The sequence below is a fragment of the Liolophura sinensis genome, chromosome 8 (assembly GCF_032854445.1).
Source record: "Liolophura sinensis isolate JHLJ2023 chromosome 8, CUHK_Ljap_v2, whole genome shotgun sequence".
In the NCBI taxonomy this organism is placed as follows: domain Eukaryota; kingdom Metazoa; phylum Mollusca; class Polyplacophora; order Chitonida; family Chitonidae; genus Liolophura; species Liolophura sinensis.
This window is the reverse complement of record NC_088302.1, coordinates 9,616,585-9,637,728: the sequence shown is the minus strand read 5'-3', so window position 1 is coordinate 9,637,728 and position 21,144 is coordinate 9,616,585. Positions and strand designations below refer to the sequence as shown.

The 21,144-nt window shown below is 38.0% G+C and overlaps 2 protein-coding genes across 3 annotated transcripts; one reads left to right on the top strand and one right to left on the bottom strand.

The window, feature by feature from the left end:
- Positions 1–118: 118 nt before the first annotated feature.
- Positions 119–16,523, bottom strand: LOC135472242 (asparagine--tRNA ligase, cytoplasmic-like). Its single transcript, XM_064751648.1, has 18 exons — positions 16,399–16,523; positions 14,434–14,516; positions 13,592–13,657; positions 13,184–13,276; positions 12,797–12,886; positions 12,235–12,313; positions 11,576–11,646; positions 11,042–11,128; positions 10,656–10,742; positions 10,184–10,240; positions 7,717–7,794; positions 7,113–7,190; positions 5,999–6,120; positions 5,232–5,367; positions 4,203–4,316; positions 3,753–3,884; positions 2,993–3,124; positions 119–2,382 (listed from the first exon to the last, which is right to left on the bottom strand). The coding sequence occupies exons 1-18, from the start codon at positions 16,436–16,438 to the stop codon at positions 2,251–2,253; spliced, it is 1,677 nt and encodes a 558-aa protein (XP_064607718.1). The 5' UTR covers positions 16,439–16,523; the 3' UTR covers positions 119–2,250.
- Positions 16,524–17,666: 1,143 nt separating this feature from the next.
- LOC135473135 (ADP-ribosylation factor-like protein 15) lies at positions 17,667–20,697 on the top strand. Of its 2 annotated transcripts, XM_064752967.1 has the most exons (5): positions 17,667–17,809; positions 18,235–18,379; positions 18,805–18,864; positions 19,155–19,363; positions 20,037–20,697. In XM_064752967.1, exons 1-5 carry the CDS (start codon positions 17,756–17,758, stop codon positions 20,214–20,216), a joined length of 648 nt encoding a protein of 215 aa, XP_064609037.1. In that variant the 5' UTR covers positions 17,667–17,755; the 3' UTR covers positions 20,217–20,697. The 2 variants fall into 2 exon arrangements, with proteins under 2 accessions (XP_064609037.1, XP_064609036.1); XM_064752966.1 differs by lacking the exon at positions 17,667–17,809 and having other exon boundaries at positions 18,135–18,379.
- Positions 20,698–21,144: the final 447 nt, after the last annotated feature.

Below are 21,144 nucleotides of genomic sequence, written 5' to 3'. Positions count from 1 at the left end.
AAGCGTACGCTCTAACCACCAGGCCACCGAAGCGGTCACACGTTCATGGTTAAAGCTAAATGATACAGTATTAACACAACAATTAAAGAAAAGTAAGAAATACAGAGCAGCAATTGGTCATATTTTATAGACATACTGTACGAATCTCACAGTGTGGGTTGTTTTATATAACGTAAACTCTTTCTACAGCACATTGCATATCACTAACAAGCACAGTACAATGTTACTAATAGGCCTCATTATACAAAACATTTTTTCAGGAAGCACTTGATAAATTAAAACTGCACGCTCTTTTTGGTCAAAAAATGACTTTATAGGTTTTAATTGTAAATGAACTGCTCATAGCACAAGCTTTGAGTCACTAAGAACTCCGTCTACCGCGCTTCATGGATACCGTTACACTAACTAAATCTGCTCAAAGTGGTGAGAATAAACTCAGCTGTAGCCTTCACACGCATATACAGCATTGTATACACATGCACTTCCAACTCTTTTATTCCAACTGAGAGACCTTGCATATGAAATAAAGCAAAGCAGGATTTACATGCATATTTGTATTATCACATAGGTTCTTAGTGCTCACGTGTCAGTCCTATCAATTGGATAAATTGGGAGAGAAAAGTTGAATTAATTGTTTAAATCATACGACGGAGCAAATAGTTCCATGCTGTTGCACAAGTGTAACATGGCTGTAGTGTTTAGGAAATGTTACCAAAACGATAACCAGTGGACAGTAGATATAAATAAGCCTTTACCGATAGAATTTAAAATAGTATTTGTCATGACAAAGGCACCTACAGAACTGCACCTATATATACAATCGGAAAGTAACATTTTGTTTCTTGCGTGTATATCATCACCTCATGTGCGTTAGAAATCCTAGACATCCTGCACCATCTCTTATTCTACACAAATCTTATTTTTGCACCAATGGTCAGTGCATCTAACTGACTAGGACAAGATTCATGTAATTGGACATTCACAGAGGTGAGTGTAGGACAGGTCCAAAATACACTGTAATTTCCTTAATCGTGGAGAAAAGATTGCAATCTTTTAGGCTGAAGACTTAAACACTTACCTAAGGCACAGTATTTTTGACACAAGTTCGTTTGCAACTCATGTTGATATTTTCCTTTCAATATTGTCAAATGTGTTGTAGCCTTCACAAAATACAACTTAAATGGCTAGTCACAGATACTTTAATGAAAGGCTTTGAGAAGCAATCAGGTTTAGTCAGCAAAATGCTACTTTACGGGTTTGCTAAAAATGTCAGGTGTAGCCTCTTTCAAGAAGTCAGATAAATTAATCCAATAACACCTCTCCAACTAACCGGTCAAGATTTGCGCCACTACTTTTGCAGGTTAAGTGCATAAGCTTGAGGTTTAATTTAAACACTGATCCTTAACCATATGGTGCACTTCTAAACTGGAAACAAGCATAACAGGTAACTTCACAGATCACCAGTGATCCAATAATAACAGTAAGAGTTGAATTTATTGCAGGTAACTTGTTGTACACTGGTTAGGATAGTTTATGTGTCATAATTTAACATTAGAGAAGAGACAGATAGTTGATACATCAATTTTCTCTGTCCATTCCATTATTTGAATTTGATACCAAAGATAAGAAAATCAGGATGGCCCATAACAAATAAACAATGTACAAAATGTCAGCCATTTCATGAACATGAGAATTTATGCTTATAACACAGATCTTTAATCAAGTACATTGCACCTTTAAATAGATTAGTTTGCCTTAAAATGAATTCCAGAAGTATTTCCATAGCCAACAAATTAGGAAACTTCATCTGAAAAAATGAGCATTTTGGTCACTTTATCTGTTTTTTGATTTAGCTGTCGACCGTTACTAATTTTTTGTTGCATGTTAATGGAGTGAGAAGTCCCACTGCATTTTTTAAATCAAGCTAAACGCAAGGCATGAATATCAACAACAATCAGCGTGAGGATTAGAATAGAAATTTCTAGGTTTGCGTTTGCAAATAAACAGCTTTTAAGACCAAAAATACTCTTTCCATTTTCATGGGCTCAGGGAACCCTTATGAGCCACTTTTTTTACTCGTCAAAATTTAGATTTAAGCCAACAAGCTAAGCTGGAAAATGACAAACTCATACGATACAAATGTCTGCAAAACGACACAGGCTTCTCCGCTTACGATGTGCTCAGGACAGTAAAAATAAACAAGTCCTAATTCAGTATTTCTAATAATCTTTTCATAAGATCTGTGATGTATTAAGGCTTGCATCTCTCTACAAATCGTGGGTAGAGACAGACTTCACGGATGTGGTGACGGTTGAGCAGCCAACACAAAAACCTCTCCAATCCCAGACCGTAGCCACCGTGTGGGCAACTGCCAAACTTCCTCTGAAATAAGGGAGATAACCATGAGATATAAGCGTACATTGTATATAAGATGTGTAAAGGTATGTGAAAACGGGAAAGAATAAAGTATATTAAACAGCAACTGAATTAAAACATACAAATGCCTTATCTGCTACTGGTTCATGAAAGAATCTGGAGGGAAACTGACATTAATTGTACTTCTGCGCAAAATCCATAACATATTTATCATCAAATTTTCTGTCAAAAATGTAAAATTCCTCCCAGCAGTAAATTAATTATCCTGTTCAAGCAGTTTGCAAGGGTTATATTAACAAGCTATAACTAATTCATAACCTAAATTCTAAAGTGTTACTGGGGAGTAAAGCTCACCCATGCAGTAAACATTCATGCTTTGAGGATAAATAAAATTCATTTCTAAAACCCTTGATCATAAGCATTGAAAAAGTTGACAAAAATATTACATATTATTGACATCTATACAAAAACGTGGCTGGAAAAAAATTCAGCTTTTTTTCTTTTTTCAATGAGATCCCATGAATTGGTCATCATCTTTACTTTCTAACTTTTAAGTACATGTACAATGATCATTATTAGTTATGCCTGCTGTCTTAACTGCCTCTGCTTCTCTCACCTGGTCAGTGTACCAGTAGTAGGGGGTAGGGTCAATCCCCTCTCTCTTGTAGCCCTCCAGCAGCTCATCATTTTGCCAAATCCTCATGGACCCTCCAACGATCTCACCCACACCTGGCATCAATACATCCACCTGGAGAATGAAAGAATGAAATAATAAATTTGTACAGCTTAACGAGGCATTAGCAATAGTGGCAAGAACATGATTGAACTAGGTATTGCTACAGTTACCTGGAGAACACAATCAAGGCTGGAACTGTCACTTATGCGAAACAACATGAATTGGCTCATTAAATTATATTTGATTGGTGTTTATTGCAGTATTCAACCATTCTTCACACATACAACGTCCGCGAGATATAGGGTTGGGGGAAACCGGTATGATAGGAATTATTCATTCATCTGATTGGTGTTTTATGCTGAACCCAATATAATATTTCATTGATTTGGGGCAATAAGGAGGTGGTGGGAGGGACACTTTCACCATCTGCAGCTAGTTTGCCAAGCGTAAGGCACAGTAGTTCCCAGAAGAATTATGTGCTTTGCTTGCTTTAGGTTTTGAATATTAACTCCATCGTTGTGTGACCCTGAAGCATTTTGTTCAACTGTTTATGATCAAAAAAGTGAATACTTCCTGGCCTATTTCCTTTGAATATACAAAGTTAACAAAGAGAGCAGTTAACTTAATTTCAGTGACAATGAAAGGTACTTTCAATATTGTACAGATGAAAACATGTACTTTGCCTAAACTCAGAGCTTACCGACTCGGTTAACCGCCTGTCCTCTGGACATCTCTGCATGTAAAATGACTTAATCTCTGTAGGAAATCTACATAGCAGGATGGGCTCGTTGATTTGGTCTGTCATCTTCCTCTCTGGGGCTTCCGGAATGTCCTAAAGATCACAAAAGAAAACCCACATCAACAAGATGATGGAGCAGACATATCAGCTAGAAGTACAAGTAACTTTGAAAATAAACTTAACTTGTAAGATGAGACTTCCTCATTTTCTTGCTTGATGCTTTACTTGAATATTAGTGATAAGAAACTGGGAATGTATTCACTCCTATGACTTGTAACCCCGCCAGTCTAGGGCTAGTGAAGGGAGACAATCCAGTTTTCTCAGCAACCATGGATCCCTGATACTTATCTCTAAATGTATACATCTACTACATTTTACAAACAAAAAACAAAATGCTACTGCCAGACTTACCTCTCCAAACTCGTAGAATGTTCCATCTTCTTTCCTAATGTCATGGGCTTTGAGGAATTCTATAGCTTCTGAATAATCCATGCGTTTAAACGGCCTTTTAGGAGGCTTGAATTCCTATTAGAAAAATTAGAATGCGAATAATCAATTATATCTTTATGGTACTAATTAAATCCTTTACTGAACGTGGTGAATAATATATGGTTATTGTTATGTCCAAGAGAAAGTGTTCTGATGCACTGCACAACTGTTACCTCTAGCAGTTTTGTTTTAGCTGTCATTTTTTTGTCCGTAATCAAATTTAGGGATGAAGTTATTCGAGGATTTGGATGAAATTTTCCCACAGGTTAGTATTGCGTTAAAGATCCATCCATTCAATTTTTATGGAATATTTTAAATGGTTCTTCACTGTTAACAGACAGGATAGAAATTTAGAGCTATGCTCCTTTGTAGTGAATTAGAACATTTTGTTGATGTGAACTTTAAATTACACCCTTTAATGCTTTCAGGTTCATGCATGTCACACTATGGGCAGTTACTAATAGTGGGAAGACCAGTGTCATCATCCTTGATCAACCAATCACAGAAGGACCGTTTGACTGCATGAATTCAGACAAGTCGAAACAAATGCCTTTATCAACACAAATATCAAATACTTGACTGTGACTGGGACACACTCCAAACATAGCTCCAATCACTAGGTTCCTAGGGAACACAGCCTGAACCTTTGCTCTGGAGCTGATATTCATAGTCAACCACGCCTCTTTAGCTGCCTAGCCAGATGTGCTGCCACTGGTTGATGGATTCAATGATGTGATACGATGTGATGAGTTATCTCCCCAAGTAGGCCCAAACCCTCGCTAGGTCGACAAGTTTTAAACATACATAGTGCGTATAAAATTTAGCATAAGAATCTACTCTGAGCTAACAATCAAACAAAATTATCAAGAAACACACTAACAGCTTGAATTCGACAACTTGATGAGAGAAATATGATTGAACATGCCCTCAACAAACTGCTGTCATACTCACTGGATGAAGATCTTTGATCATATGAGCAAATGGCGACTTCAAAGCCCGGTCAACTACATCACAGACAAGATCTTCTAACTTGAACAATAAATCATCAAAGGTGATGAACGGACATTCAGCTTCTATATGAGTGTATCTGAAGAAGGGAAGTAAAACAGTCTGAAATAAATATACAGATATAAAACATATTCACATTGTAAGAAAGTGCCTGGTGCAACATAATTAACACAAAGTATATATATATATTTATCTTTCATTCAAACTTTATACAAAATATAAAATAATTTTTTGACAGTATATTATTCACTGTGACACTGACTTAATACCAAAAAAGATACTTTAATTCAATATAATTTTGAATTTTATATCATGTGTAACAAAAATCAAACAAGGAGAACAGGTGCCATATTAATTTTATAGTTAATTTAATAGAATTCATAAAACTATGTTAGGAGATACCGTTTTCACTTTCCGTTTTATGGACAAGCTGACACCAAAAAATCCCAAAATGGAATATATATAAAACTAAAAATCTATATTTTTATTTTGTCTCACCTTCATATATGTATCATTTTCTTGTATGTTGAAAGTTTTCCGATCATGCAAATATATCGAACAGCAGGAAGAATTACTGGGACAGTCCAAAAATGACTGAACAAAGGTGATGTAACTTTGGGCTAAGTCAGTTCATTAATATAATAATGTAAGTATGATATGGACAAACCATTCCTGTGTTACACTGAGATATACACCAAGTTTTGTCTTACTCTGCCAGATGTCTCCTGGTTCTGGACTGTTCTGCTCTGTATGACTGGGCAACACAGAACACGTCCCCCATGGAGGGTATACACGTCTCCAGGTACAGCTGTGATGATTGGGTCAGATATGCCTGGGGAGAAACAAGGGACTGATTGACTGATTGATTGTGGCAGGAAAACACAGAACACGTCCCCCATGGAGGGTATGCTGGTTTGTGATGGCTGGGACAGGTATGCCTACAGGAGAATGTGGGACTGATTGGCTGACTGTGACAGGACAACACAGAACACGTCCCCCATGGAGGGTATGCTGGTTTGTGATGGATGGGACAGGTATGCCTACAGGAGAATGTGGGACTGATTAACTGACTGTGGCAGGACAACACAGAACACGTCCCCCAGGGAGGGTATGCTGGTTTGTGATGGCTGGGACAGGTATGCCTACAGGAGAATGTGGGACTGATTAACTGACTGTGGCAGGACAACACAGAACACGTCCCCCATGGAGGGTATGCTGGTTTGTGATGGCTGGGACAGGTATGCCTACAGGAGAATGTGGGACTGATTGACTGACTGTGACAGGACAACATAGAACACGTCCCCCATGGAGGGTATGCAGGTTTGTGATGGTTTAGCTTTAGTAATTACAGCCAGCTCTTCAAACACCTGAGCCAACAAAGGCCCCGATTTACTGACAGGTAAAACTATGCCCAAACAAGCTTTGCACGTTATGGATCTCATTGGTCCTTTCCACTGTGCCCCTACACAATTTCTCAACACCAGAGCTCCAAGACATTATATTCCTCTGGTGTTACCGTAGTCAAGAACATAGCATTTACACCATAGCGTTGGGATGGAGGAAACAAGAGAGCCCTTTGGAACGTAACTGACAATTTTTCCAGTACAATGTGGTATGTACTTCCTACGTGTGTTGGTGAAGGCAAGTGACCTCAAAGCTAACTGAACTTCATGCAAGACTACATAAAAGTTCAAACAAGCCTTCTGGTCTAAAAGACCTAAGACCCAGAGGCAGCTGTGAATTTCAACCAGGACTGCTCCCCAGTTGATGACAGTATAACAACATGTGGAGTGTGTCTATGTTTTGTGACTACGAACTACTCACCTCTTCCCCAAAATATTTGAGTTTGAAGAGTGTGGATCCACCTTCCACCTGTGTTTGTACTAGCGTTGGGGGCGTCACCTATCATCAGCAATGACAGAAACATCACCAGTCAAAATGTAATAAATTAGCGTCTTGTTAATTCCATTTCTGTTTTTAGTAACTTGCACAGCATACTCCATATCATGCTAAAATGTTTATCAATCTACATTTAGTGCCTGGGAAAAACTGGCACAAAACCTGAAGAAAACCTGTTCAGATTCATGTGGTATTTGACCAATTTTACACAATCTCTTCTCAAGTGTTTATTTCTATCTTTGATGGATTTTCCATGCCATATTCTGCCAAAGTTTAATCCACAAGAGCTAGAGTCAAGCCAGCAAGCTCATTACTCAGAGGGTCAAACATTTGCAGTGAGACCAACACTTTAGCCAAAATGATCACGTCTTTACTAATTGCAGAAAAGCTATTGCCTCAGTAAAAAATCAAAGTAAATGTTAGATATCATCTTCATTAAGCCGCAATTTGTTACATTTATTCATGCCAAAAAGAAAAGATAAGAAATTTGTCTGTTTGTCTATTACAAATCTGTTTTTCAATTACTCACCTCAAAATATCCACCGCTGAAGAAATGGTCCCTGAAACATTGTGTCACCACAGAACGCAGCTTCAGGATTTTAGATGTCTGAAACCATGACAACAGACAGGTCAAAACGTTGACTGACTGACACAAGACAGGCTTTGAGAGACTGAACAACACAGAATACCACAAACATATTTATCATCAATCGATTAAAGGCATTATGGGATGAAGATTACATGATGAACTGGCTCACACCTATAAATCTACTTAAATGCAATCCTACTGAGTCAAGGGAGATAATCCATAAAACCTTCTAAAAGGAACAACAACAACCTCAAAAACAGAATCGATCCTACTACCTTCTTTGAGACAGCAACATTAACATTTTACATGGAGATAATGTTTTCAAAATTGAAATTTTAGGTAAAAAGCCATATCATATCAGCCCGGTTTCAAGATTTTTTTTTGCTTACAGAGAAAATGAGTTAGATATAGGAGATTCCCCCTATGACTTTATTTTCACAACAATTGCTCCCTAAATAGAATATTTATGCTGTAAGTCTATAAATTGAATTTTAAAAAACATTATGTCAACTAGTTCCATTTAAAAAAAAAATGATTAAAGTTGGACCTTCTGCTTATCTTGTTGACCGCGGAGCCCTGGCCGAGTGACATCATGCCAGTAATACCTGCCAGGATTATGTATTGACAAGCCCTGCTATGTATTGCTGAATCCATGCATTAGGCCTAGCCACTGTGCGCTTTTCCAGAAACTATCGTATGACTTAATCTATAATTACCCCTATGTGTACACCTCTTACTTAGCACGCTGAAAATGATATAAGTAGAACTGTTTTACAACAAATATTTTGAAAGATCGATAGGCTACCGGAGTTGTATTGAATCCTGGAAAAGTGTTTTCGGCATAGTGACTGGGTGACACGATGACTGATTTTCATTCACAAACCGGCCACCTAGATGACACAAATGCACTCCCGTCTGGTTTGTAGGACACAAATTGGACATTTTATGGTAGTATCTGTGGAGAATCTGACACGGTTTTGTATTCCACAGCCAATAACTTTGTACAGCTAAGTCAAGTCATACCGGCTGAGAAACAAGGACACATGTACTTCGATCAACGGTATGTAAGTTGCAGTGATGACGACAGTCTGTAACTCAGGACAGGTGAAAGTAACAATGGAGCTAATCTATTATGTTTTAAAAATGTATCACCGGCAAAAGTTGATAAGGTTTGAATTATATTATTATAATGGAAAGAGAGATTGGTAGCACATAGAAATGCCAGTTTAATTTTTGTCCGAGTTCCCATTAGGGGTTTCAAGGTATGGCATGCTATGGGGTGTCACAGGCGCACAATGGCCTGTAGGCGAGGTGTGAATTGAGCTGGCGGGCCGCCCTGTAGCCTCTTGGCTGTTGTAGGGCAAAGTCTAGCACCTCCCTACAGTTCATTGTGTCACAGCATATTGCTTCAAACAAACAAGTGCTAAACAACTTCGGGAGGGAAAAATCGGTACGTCTTTTCTTTTTCGTTTATCTTTTTTTGGGGAGATTATAAGGCTCATCTTCTGCCTTTTCTCGGAAACGGTATGGCTCATATGACTACAATCAAGTCATTTTTAGGCCATGTATATAACTTCGCAGTATCCTGCCTTATGTTACTGCAGTCACAAGCCACACGTGGGCATGGAATAATCCCAAAATTAGCTGTAAAAGTATAGCGACTCTATCCTGTATGTTCTCTGCATGGTTCACATAGCAAAGACTCAGATGCCAGCCGCGAATGCACCGCTGTGACATCATAAGGTTAACGGCGGCTCGGTCGTAGTGCAGTCATTTTTTGATGTTTGATCACCAAATTCTGACGTTTTTCTTCCATTTTAACTAATTGGAATCAATTCATGGGATATAAAACCATCTATCTGCAGTTTGGAAGGCACAGCACTGAGGATCTACTTAAAAAATATTATGTTACATTAAGGTAGTGACTAATTACATTTCTTTCAAGAAACACTCCATCTCGGTCTGCAATTCTCTAAACTCCGAAAATTTCATGAAACTGGACACTGGTTCTTGGTTTCATATTTAAATAGGTCCGGTCCTGACATAAAGACAACTTATCCAATGAAACTGAAGCTCTAATTTTTTCAACCATTCCTGACTGTGGATTTCTGACGTGAGGAAAACATGATCAACATAACTGTACAATGCAAGCAAAGTACGAGCACTTAGAAAACTGATTTCTAAGACACACATATTTAGACAAATACATAAATGTTATAAAATGTATGACTAAATATATAAAGTGATGATCAAATCCTGCTTTCTTGTGATCAAAGATCTTACACATTAAGCAACTCCAAAGAACAATGGTCACATGATACAAAATGCTCAAACAGCAGCCAATGCAATGAACCGTCTTACCAGTTCCTTGGGGTGACCAATTACATGAGTTGCAAGTCAAACTTACGTTTTCCCCACGTATCATCATATGGCGGTTATCTAGCTGTACGTCTACAAGAGCATCCTGGAATGGAAACGGACGTAAAGAAATCAGTAATTTGTAACTAACCAGACCAGACATCAACCAATATTCAGACTGGAGAAGTCAGTCCATCATTTTTCACAAATATTAGCCAATCACTATTGAGACTGGAGACATCTTGGAATATTCCAACTGGAAATATTAACCAATCACTATTTAGACTGGAGACGTCTTGGAACATTCCAACTGGAAATATTAGCCGATCACTATTGAGACTGGAGACGTCTTGTAATATTCAGACTTGAAATATTCGTCAATCATTATTCACACTGGAAACAAATCCATTATTCAGACTGAAAACACTCAGCATCATTCACATTGGAGACATCCATCATTATTCAGGCTACAAACATCCAACATTGTTCAAAACTAGTATCCCACAGGTATGTGCACCCACCTCGTTGAGTAGGTTGTCTGCCCCGCCAGCAGGGGAATGACCGAGAACCTGCCAGAAATCCACCACCATCTCATGGTCATCTGGGGCCTTATGAAGACAAACGGGGGAAAATCATTTACATGACACAAACTGCTAACACACATTCTCGCTGTCAAACAAAAATACATTCTCGCTGTCAAACAAAAACTCAAGTGATTCTCTTTCATACTAAACAAACAATTCTGAATTGAATCAACTTATCAGCACTCTTTTAGAAGTTTCAGTCACAAGTTTGTTTGTAATACATTTACTATTTCTGTTTACGAGATATACTTTTATATAAATCAATTTGAGGTACAATTTGAGGAAAAAAACAAAGTAAATCCTTAGCAGTTTGGACTGATTACCGTTTTTCCCTCTGGTAACTTAGAGATCACCCCATACACACAGATCGTGGCTTCTGTGGCAAGCAGAACAGCATCATAGGTCTGACACTGAAAAATCAGGAAAACATAGAGAGGTAAATACTGAATTTTCACTGCATTCTGTGCTAATTTTGATTAAGTGTATGCCTCTCCAAGGAACATACGGACAACAAGATTTTATATACAATATAAGTAAATTTTATTTATTCATTAATATGACTGGTGATCACTTACATGTTGGCAGTCAACTTTTGGTGCCTGGAATAAACCACTGCCCTTTGGCAGGTACTTTACAAACCTCCTGACTTAAAGGTGCCACCTAAGCAGCATGAGCTACAGTAGGCCAGCGAGGGTCCAAAAATAAAAGGAATGAAAAGAGCTCCAGCTGTACAGTCATCTTAAGCACATCATTTCTTTCACTGACATCTTCTGAATGCCCATGGATATAAGCATTATTCCAGGTCAGTGAGACTGACTATGCTTTGAGCATGAAAATCATCCAGCTATTTAACTCACTAATTTGTCATTCATCACACACTGTAGATAGCCTGTACCATCTCGCAGAACACAAAACATTAGAGTCTTCCCTGCAACAAACAAAGATAAAACATTCAAAGATTCAAAGAAAGAATACGGAACTTATTCAAAACTAAACTGTAATAATATTATGAATTACGACGTATTTATACATTACAATACTAATGTTTCAATAGGGAGGTGGTTAATAGTTTATAAAAAATGCTAAAAATTAAAAAGATAACAATGACAATTTTTATACAGTGTTATATTTTTCATTTGTTAATTTAAGAATTTTTTCATTTGTTCTTGTTTAATGCCATACTCAGGAATGTTTTGCTGACACAATGGCAGTCAGCTTAATGGGTATAGGAAACTGATGTGGCCAATGTAAACCACCGACCTTTGGCAAGTTACTGACAAACTTTTCCACATGTGACATACTGGTATGACCCCATAATGGTGGAAAACAACTGGTGTTCAATGAGCCTTTAAGTGCTAAAATGGCCAAAATTCACTTTCTATAGCCAGTAAAACTTTTTATTAGCTGAACAATCAGTCACCAGTACCACAACATACATAATACCTTAAGTGGTCAGATATCATATCTGCATCATTAGAATATAAAAACAATCTCTGTAAGAAGGGAATTTGGTTACCTTGACGTCGTAACCTGTGGACCCATCCATGAACTTTGACCCGCACTCCACGGTTGGCCACACTGTCTCGGATTTTTATCTGTCACAACAAAAATACATTATTTAAGTGCCTATGCCAGCAAACGTTTAATGTGGTAAAAGGACTGAATGCCACACCTCCAAAATGTAACCAGAAATTCTGATTCCGTGTCAGATCACACTGGTTACGAATAGTAAAATGCATCAGTCATTTCAGAGCAATTTGATCTGACTTTAATGTCATCAGCTGGCAAGGACATCTTGAGGCAATGTCATCAGAAGGCAATGTTTTTGGAAGGCAATGTAATTAGCTGACAACGTGTTATCCAGAGGCAATCTGAGCTGGAGGCAATTTCAACCGGCAGATGTATGTAGAGCTTAACAAGACATTCACATCTGTTTTTTTGCGTGTCATACAATTGCAAGACTTCAATTTTTCAATTTATATAAATAAATGGATAAATTCAGTACTTGTCCCTCCTGGAAATGTATAACCATGAATGCCAAAATATTTGCCAGTATTTGTCTGAGGAGTGATATTTACCCCCTTTGCTTCTGGTAGACTAGAATCTTGATGTATTGTGATCTTTTTAGCCTCTTCCAAGTTCTTTTCTCGTCTTTCAGCATCTTCAGCCTGTAAATTAAGTAGACCGCCAAATATGATTACAAAATGCATACATTTGTGATGTATTAGATATACAAATAAATCAAAAAATATAAAATTGGAAATACCTGAGGAATGTACCTCTGACAATTATTAGAAATATTATTTATCAATACTGAATAGATCTTTGTCAGTTCTGCTGGATGTTAAACAGAAACAAACAAACAGAAGGATGGATCACCAGACCTTCATAATCACAAGCCCACATGCACTCACTGGCCACTAAGATTGTAGGGCGTAGTTTGCACCAACATTTTATACACCGACCTCTTTCTTAGCCTTGTCGGCAGCCTTGACTTGCTCCCTTTGAAAGATTTTGACTTGTTTTTTCAGCTGTGCTTTAGCTACAGGCTCCCATGTCTGCAAACACAAAACGGTACAGCCGAAAACCATTGTTTAGTGAACTCTATTTGTATAAATACATTCAAAGTCAAATACAAAATCATAACACTATTACCATAACAATTATACTTCTTAATTGTCCTTTTAATACGGCATTTTTTATCACATCATTTAAGGCATTTCTTCTCAAGGATATTTAAGGTGGTAATTCATTCACATTTTTTATCTGCAAAAATGGGCCGACGAAACCAGAGGTTTCACTTTTGTTAGAAACACGCTTTAACACGACAGAATTGGGAAAGTCACATGATATGTGTAATAGGAAGCACTCACCTGCCCTTCTTCCTTCCCGTCCACGTAGATTGAGGGGAACGGTTCACCCCCAGCACGGCGCAGAGCCTGAAGTGAATGACAATGACATAACACTGATGATAAACATACATACACAAGATACTGACTGTTGATATGGTACAAACATGTAAACATTAGCTTAGGAGCAAATGGATCAACATATTTTTACTACAAGTTGTAACAAAATTCAAAATTATGTTTCAGTGTTACTTGATAATGTTTGTAGTTGAATTTTACTGCTTAAAAATGTTTTTCTTTGGTGGGCCAAAATAGTTTGCTTCAGGATCACCATTACATACATTTCTTTATTTTTTGAAATTTACACCAGTTCACTTTTCTGTTCATACTTTTGACATTTATGCCACAGCACGTGTTTTAGGTTCAAATGTGGACACAAGACGTAGTTTAAGTACTTGCATAATAGTTTGAACAAGTACATCTTAGCCTCTTTTGTCACTGGCTGACAATATGTGCAGACGAAGAGTGAAGGATTTACAAAATGCAGTGTGTCACCAACTATGATAACTCTGTATGTATTCACCAGAAATTAAAGTATGGTACATGACCAAAAATTTCCCTGAAAAGTTGCACTTCTGCTGAAACTTATATTTTTAAAACACACCTCACAAAACCGCTCTAAGATCGCTCAGGATTGGGAAAAATGTGAAACTTAAGTCAGGGGTGATATTGTAGGTCAGTCAATGTGATCCACTTCACAAACAAAATGAATGCATGAATGAATGAATGTTTGAAGTTAAATGAGTCCCAAGAGAGGCAGCAACAAATGCCATTTTTAAAGTCTTCAAACAAAATGAAAATGAAACCTGTAACACAGTCTTGAATGGTTTCCCCTCTGTTCCATCGCCACTTTCATCACTTCCTGTCTTTTCTGATGTGTATATTTCTTCTGAAAGTAAAAATTTGGTTGGTAACTGTATAATAATTATAATCCACAGACAGTTACTGGGGCTTTCAATCAGTGGTGGTGGTGGTGGTGGGGGGTGGGGGTGGGGGGTGGGGGTCAAGTCACAATCTATGGGCAGTTGTACCTGCCAAGAGATAATCTACAAAGGGACATAACCCACTTTAGATTCCCAACTTTGTATGTATTCTGTCTGGGTTGATATTACATATGTATGTATACTGTCTATTTTAATGCACACAGTCATGAAGGCACATCAGTAAATGCATCCCTTTTTCCCCCATTAAAACTAGTTTGATGTACTGGTACACTAACAGTTATAACTATTACTTTTCTATAAAAAGTATTTACTTAAAGTATTGAGAAATTAACCCAAGTATATTCACAGCATAATGATACCTATTTACTATTAACCACTTACCAGTGCATAATGGATACAATATAATTAATCTGTGTTATTTATAGCTGTATGTCTATGAGCCTTTCTTTACCCACTGAACTAGAAAACATTGTACTCAGACTCGCAGCGCAAGGTAGTTTCTGTTTGACATTTCCCCTGCGAAAGCAGTTGGAATCAGTCAAGGTTTGCGGCTATCATGGGCGTATCTACTTCGTTATCTATGTTTTCTACATGTGGCCTCAGATACAATCCAGACTTTGGATACACCCGATACATCACGCTTGCACACCATGATTTTGAAGAGAGAAGTCAATACTTTATCAGCTTTTCTGCATATAACTAGTCTGAAATCAATTGAAACTTGCAGGAGTGATCAAAAAGACCCATCTCTTCTTTAACGGCCTACTTCCTTCCACAAAGTGCCTTGCAGAACTACAGCTTGATTAGTTTAGGTGCCTAAACATTTCCGGAAATAAAATGCTTCTAGATATGGCTGTGACAGTGCTGTGTGCTTGGTAACTTTACCGTTCGTGCGAAAATATTGGCGGTGAAAACCTGCACAAAGAAAAGGTGTGGGAGACTTTGTTCGTCCAAATCACTTGCACACGGTAACATGAGGCTGATATGGACTGAGTATACACTATTTGACAAGGCACAAAAGCCGTCTAGATGCGTAATGTAACTCTCTCTATCGACCAGCACGATCGGACACAATGGAAGCAGTTTCTCCCCTTATCTCTCTCAACACTTTATGTTGGTTGATACAGAGACTTACATTCTGCACCTAGAAACCAGCCATATCAAATACACACAACGTCAAAGCAATCATGGGTTTTGGAAATAAAACGAGCAACTGGCAAATTGAACTGTTTTTGATGTTATGTTTTCTCTTCGTCTTTATATATAGTGCTTATGCCTACAAGTAGCCAGCGCTAGTGTTACCGTGTGCCTGTTGTCAAAATATCGTTTACAATGGACAAACAAGGGAGACACAAGACTGTAGACCTAGATGGAGTATATGTGCTCGAATGCAGCTAAAAAAAGAGGATAAGCTGGGTATCTCATGCTGGCTTCCTCTCTAGACGTAAGTGGGACGGTCGGACAGCAACCTGCGGATGGTCGTGGGTTTCCCCCGGATTCTGATCGGTTTCCTCCCACCATAATGCTGGCCGTCGTTGTATAGGCCTAAGTGAAATATCCTTGAGTACGACGTTAAACACCAATCAGATAAATAAAATAAAATAAGGTGGGTAATTGAGAGTCAGCAACGTTGTTTGGAAATTATTAATTTTTTTCAACTGGAGCGACTTCTGACAAAAACAGCAGCATGCCGTCAGGCCTATAACAATCTCTGTTGCGAATACTGAGAAAATTCGGACTAGTTAGCCTGCCACATGGATTGCCCACATTACCAAATTGGGTGTTCCCTGACCGCACATTCCTACTTTTCCATCCTTACATACTCACTAAGACTCATTTCCTTCGCAGAATCCGTTATTCCTGCCATCGCGATTCTTCCTCTGAACCTCGGTAGAGACTTTATCAACAAATTCAGCCTTTACTAATATATAAACAACGCGTGTGAATTTCCTCCGTGCTACCGGCTTTTGCATCATCCAGTAACCGCCAGTTACCCCCATGATTTTTATCCGGCTCAAAAAAAAATTACAACAGAGCACAATTACTGCAACGTCATATCTGGTTTTAGCTATATTTAGATACGTACATGCACATGTATGCCCTACAATTAAGAAATAATGCAAAAGCTTTACAAAATTTTAGTAGAATTTTATTAAAGCATTTATATAAACCTGGATGATCGAGATTTTTCCAGAGTTATTGAGGACACCAGAACTTTATAAATTTTACATAAGTACCGGTAGGTTGATCTGCTTACATTTTGACTGGAGGCGGAACAATTCTTAATAAAAAAAAAATTTTAATTGTCACACACTATTGAGGTCCCTCAAGATATAAAATAGTCATTTTCTCCCCTTCTGTTTTGGAGGCAGTGGTGTGGTAGAATACTTTTATTTCTCTCTTATTTTTCAACATAATGTTTAAACAGTTTAAACATTAAATGATAATTCAAAAATTTTAAGATCAATACTGAAAATTAGTGGGGTTACAAATTTTAATTATACTGTACATGATTTATTTATTTATTTATTTGATTGGTGTTTTACGCTGTATCAGTACTTTATAATAGTCAGCATTATGGTGTGAGGAAACAGGGCAAAGAGGGAAAGTCACGACCATCTGTAGGTTACTGGCAAGTCTTCCCGTGTACGGCCGGAGAGAAAGCCAGCATGAGCTGGACTTGAACTCACAGGGACCAAATTGGTTGGAGGCCCCTGGGTCATAGTATGTACGTGATGAGCTGTCATTCTTTCTTTTCAGTCATTCTTTTTTTTTTTTTTTTACAAAAATTCATATTCTATGTAAATAAAGTTCTATGGTGAGAAAGATTTGAAGGTAAACGGTGTGACTCGGGACCAGTTTTTTGTTTTTGTCTCTCATTAATTTTCTTTCACCATGTCACTGGATGCAATGCTTTTCCCGGCTGATGATGGTGATGAAATACTGGCGAAATCGATGAACATGAATAGACTCTTTAGTACTCACAATTTGATGACGTCATAGCATTAGTGGTTTTTCTCGTGCAAGATTTTGACTGCAGGAATCTGTCGAGAATTTTTAGTAAACAAGCCGAGACGGACGTGCGTCACGGTGAAGTGATTTAGCGGGTAACGAAATTCATGTCCACGTTGGTCAGTGAAATTACAGCTTTGTCTCTTGTCTCGGTTGACCAGAGACGATTAGCATGTGTGATAACGTGAGTCTGGTCTGCGCTGTGTGCAGGATGGGCATATACTCGGTAAGTATAGCAGGGCATCCTTGCATTAGCCTTAGGCCCTTAATCCTGCAGATACCGGCACTTCTGACTGTTCACATATCGGTACTAGAAGTGCAAGCTGTTATACTCCCCCCAAGCCCCCCCTCCCCCAAGATGGCCGAAGATAGAAATGTTGCGAGAACAACTGTAAGACATCTAATAACAGGGGGAAAGGCAACAGTGTACAAATATAAAGTTTCAGGTGTATCAGTGAAACTAAATTGCTAATACTTATTAATGCATGTACCATGTAATGATTTTTTTTTTTTTGTCACCTGTCAGCAAGTTTGTTTCAGATCCAATTTTAAAGTGCCTGCATGGTCTGTTGTCTGGTTGTTTGGTAGCTTATGTCATCAGGGTACATTCATAGAAACTGTGGCGAGTGTTTGGACATTCTCTGTTGTCAGGTTTGCCGCAGGCTCTGCTGTAAGAAGCCCCCACCAGAGAAGCCAGAGTTCAGTATTTTGTGTGTGGGGCTGAGCAAATCCGGCAAAAGTTCAGTGTTGTGTGTTCTAAGCGGAGAAGATGTAGATGCTATCGAGCCAACAGTGGGTAAATATAGTGTAGTCTCTCTATAGTAGAAATTTGTGTCAGGGACAAACAGCTCCAGGAAAATTGGGGGGGGGGGGGGGGGGTGAGAGAGGAGGGGAGAGGGAGGTGTCGATGATGATAGGTGGAGTGCGCACTTTAATCCTAAGTTATGTCTGTAAGCTGTGGATGTTTGTCTTTCATTTCTTTGAAGGGGGTGTTTGTGGCCCAGTGGTTGCCGTGCTAGCAAAACACTATGACCAATTGGTGCCTCTCACCAAAGTGGTCGCTGTGAGTTCAAGTCCAGCTCATGCAATCAGTTTGCTCTACATGCATATCCGATTTTAGAAGGGTCTGTTCATTCGTTCTTGAGAAAAAGATGTTAAAATACAATGCGGCCATCGAAATAAGTGGCCCAGATGAAAAAAACTTTTTTTTTATGTTTACAGGCTTCAGTATAAAGGCAGTGATTATGGACAACTGTATCCTTAATGTGAAAGAATTAGGAGGTATGGACAAAGCTTTCTTGACCTCTAAAACAACAGAAAGAGATTTTTTGTAATGTATGTTATAAAGCTTACAACAGACCACCTTAAAGCTACCTATTGATTTGTATGTTTTTCGTGTGTGTCTTCATATCTTCTCACATGTTTAAATTTTTACTTTCATATCTGTGTGCATGTGTAAATTTGGTAGTGTGGAATCATTAATGCAATTCTTTCTGAAAACATTATTAATGCAGACTTCACGAAGACATTTGATTAGCATTTCACCCCATAACACACTGGTATTCTGCCAGGTGGGGACAGCGTGCGGCCTTACTGGGACAGGTACTTCCAGGGCTCTCAAGCTGTAATCTACATGATCTCCAGCTGTTGTTCTGAAGAGGACTTGGACGTTAACAAAACAGAGATCAGCAAAGTGGCATCTCATCGTAGCTTGAGGACGTTACCTCTTTTAGTGCTCATTACTCAGGAGGAGAAGGAAGGGGCGCGGTCTGTCGACCAGGTGAGATGTCACGTCTGACATTTATCAGAATCTTTCATGTGAAGTGTCAAAGCATGAAATACAGGGATGTGGAGGGTGACCACTCTACCCCTAGGGCGTTTTACTTATGAAATTTTGCACATATATATTGTATTGTACTAAAATATTAGATTTGGTCCTTAGGCTTACATTTTTTCAGTAGGATATCATCCTACCTTTTAAATAAACATCAGATCACTTTTCTAATATCAATAGAACTTTCACAACCAGGCAAAATGTGCAACTTAGTCATAGTTACTAGTTTAGGTCATTAAATGTATACCTAGATTTTTAACCCTAATTCCTCCTGTTTTCACAAAGGCAGGTGTTTTCTTGAAAGCAATTTTAGCAGATGTAATGATTAATAACTGAGATATTTTATTTGCAGATATCCTATATCGGTCTCTATAGCGTAGTGGTGTCATAACATTAACAGGACTAATTAGGAACTCCAGTGCAGTATCTGTTAATTATGTTTTTGTTTTGATAGCTGGGCAAATTATTGAATCCTGTTGTTATCATATGTTTGAAATTGTTAGCACAACGTAAAACCCCCAAGTATTCAAACATGCATTGAATCCTAAATCCGGAACTGTTAAATTTTTTTCATTTGATGGTAAATGTGTGAATTCTATTGACATTGTCTATATTTCAGATTTCTCAGCGTCTGGACCTGCCATCTCTATCTTACAAGCGATCACTCATTGTACGGTCGTGTAAAACTAATGATCGCGAGGGTCTACGTGGAGCTGTCGAAAATCTTTGTCATGAACTGCTCAAACCAGAAGACACAGTGGCTGCAAGAGCAAAAGGAAAAGAATCAAATCAAATTTGATGTTAGTTATTTAAGAATTGCCCCTTCTCAGTCAAAAATTTGATACACAGAACATCCAGGTGTTTTATGAGTAAACTGTACATGTAACTAAACAGTAAATGGGAGTAGACAGTCTGGGAGTAAACAGTAAGTGAGAGTAAACAATAAGTGGCAGTAAACAGTAAGTGGCAGTAAACAGTAAGTAGAGGTAAACAAGTGAACATTGTTGTTATTAAACAGTATGTGTAAAGTGAAGAGTAAGTCTATTAAAGTGGTAGCAAATAGGTATGGAAGAAAAAAAAAATCATTTTATATGGTTTTAGCATTCCCCGCCTTCATTAATCTTATTTTTAATTGTATATATTTTTCCAACATTTAGCCATATTTTTGGAGGTATAAATAGTTGCATGCTTTAAAATTTTACGCAATTTTTTTGTATATTTACATGTAAATATATCTTTTTTTTATTGGGCCATGTGATATTTTTTGGTAATTTGGTGAATTCAACATCAAAATATTTTTCTGCAAATTTGTCAATTATTGTTCCAGTGGATTTATGAAATTGAATGTTCCCATTTAGATGCACCTGGTAAATTACCAGTAGGCTTGAATGAGCAAAGGTGCATGTATTTTACACAAGTCTGAGCTGCTTGGAAAAGCCTCACAGTATTTTTCAGATGTCTTCTGCGCAGCAGTAAAGTGAAAGTCATTAAGCAGCACCGTTTTGGTAGAAGTAGAATTACCTAATTGCCCATGGACAGTCATTTCTATTTATTGACACATGTGGTTTATGTCAGATCACATGCATATATAAAGGGATTTTCAAAGTGCCTTCATTAGTAATAGAAACAATGAAATTGAAGATTGAATATTAGCTAATTGAGACTTTGAAGAGTTGTCCCCCTTCATCCGCTTGACTAAAAATGATCTCCCCTTGGCTGTACCGGCG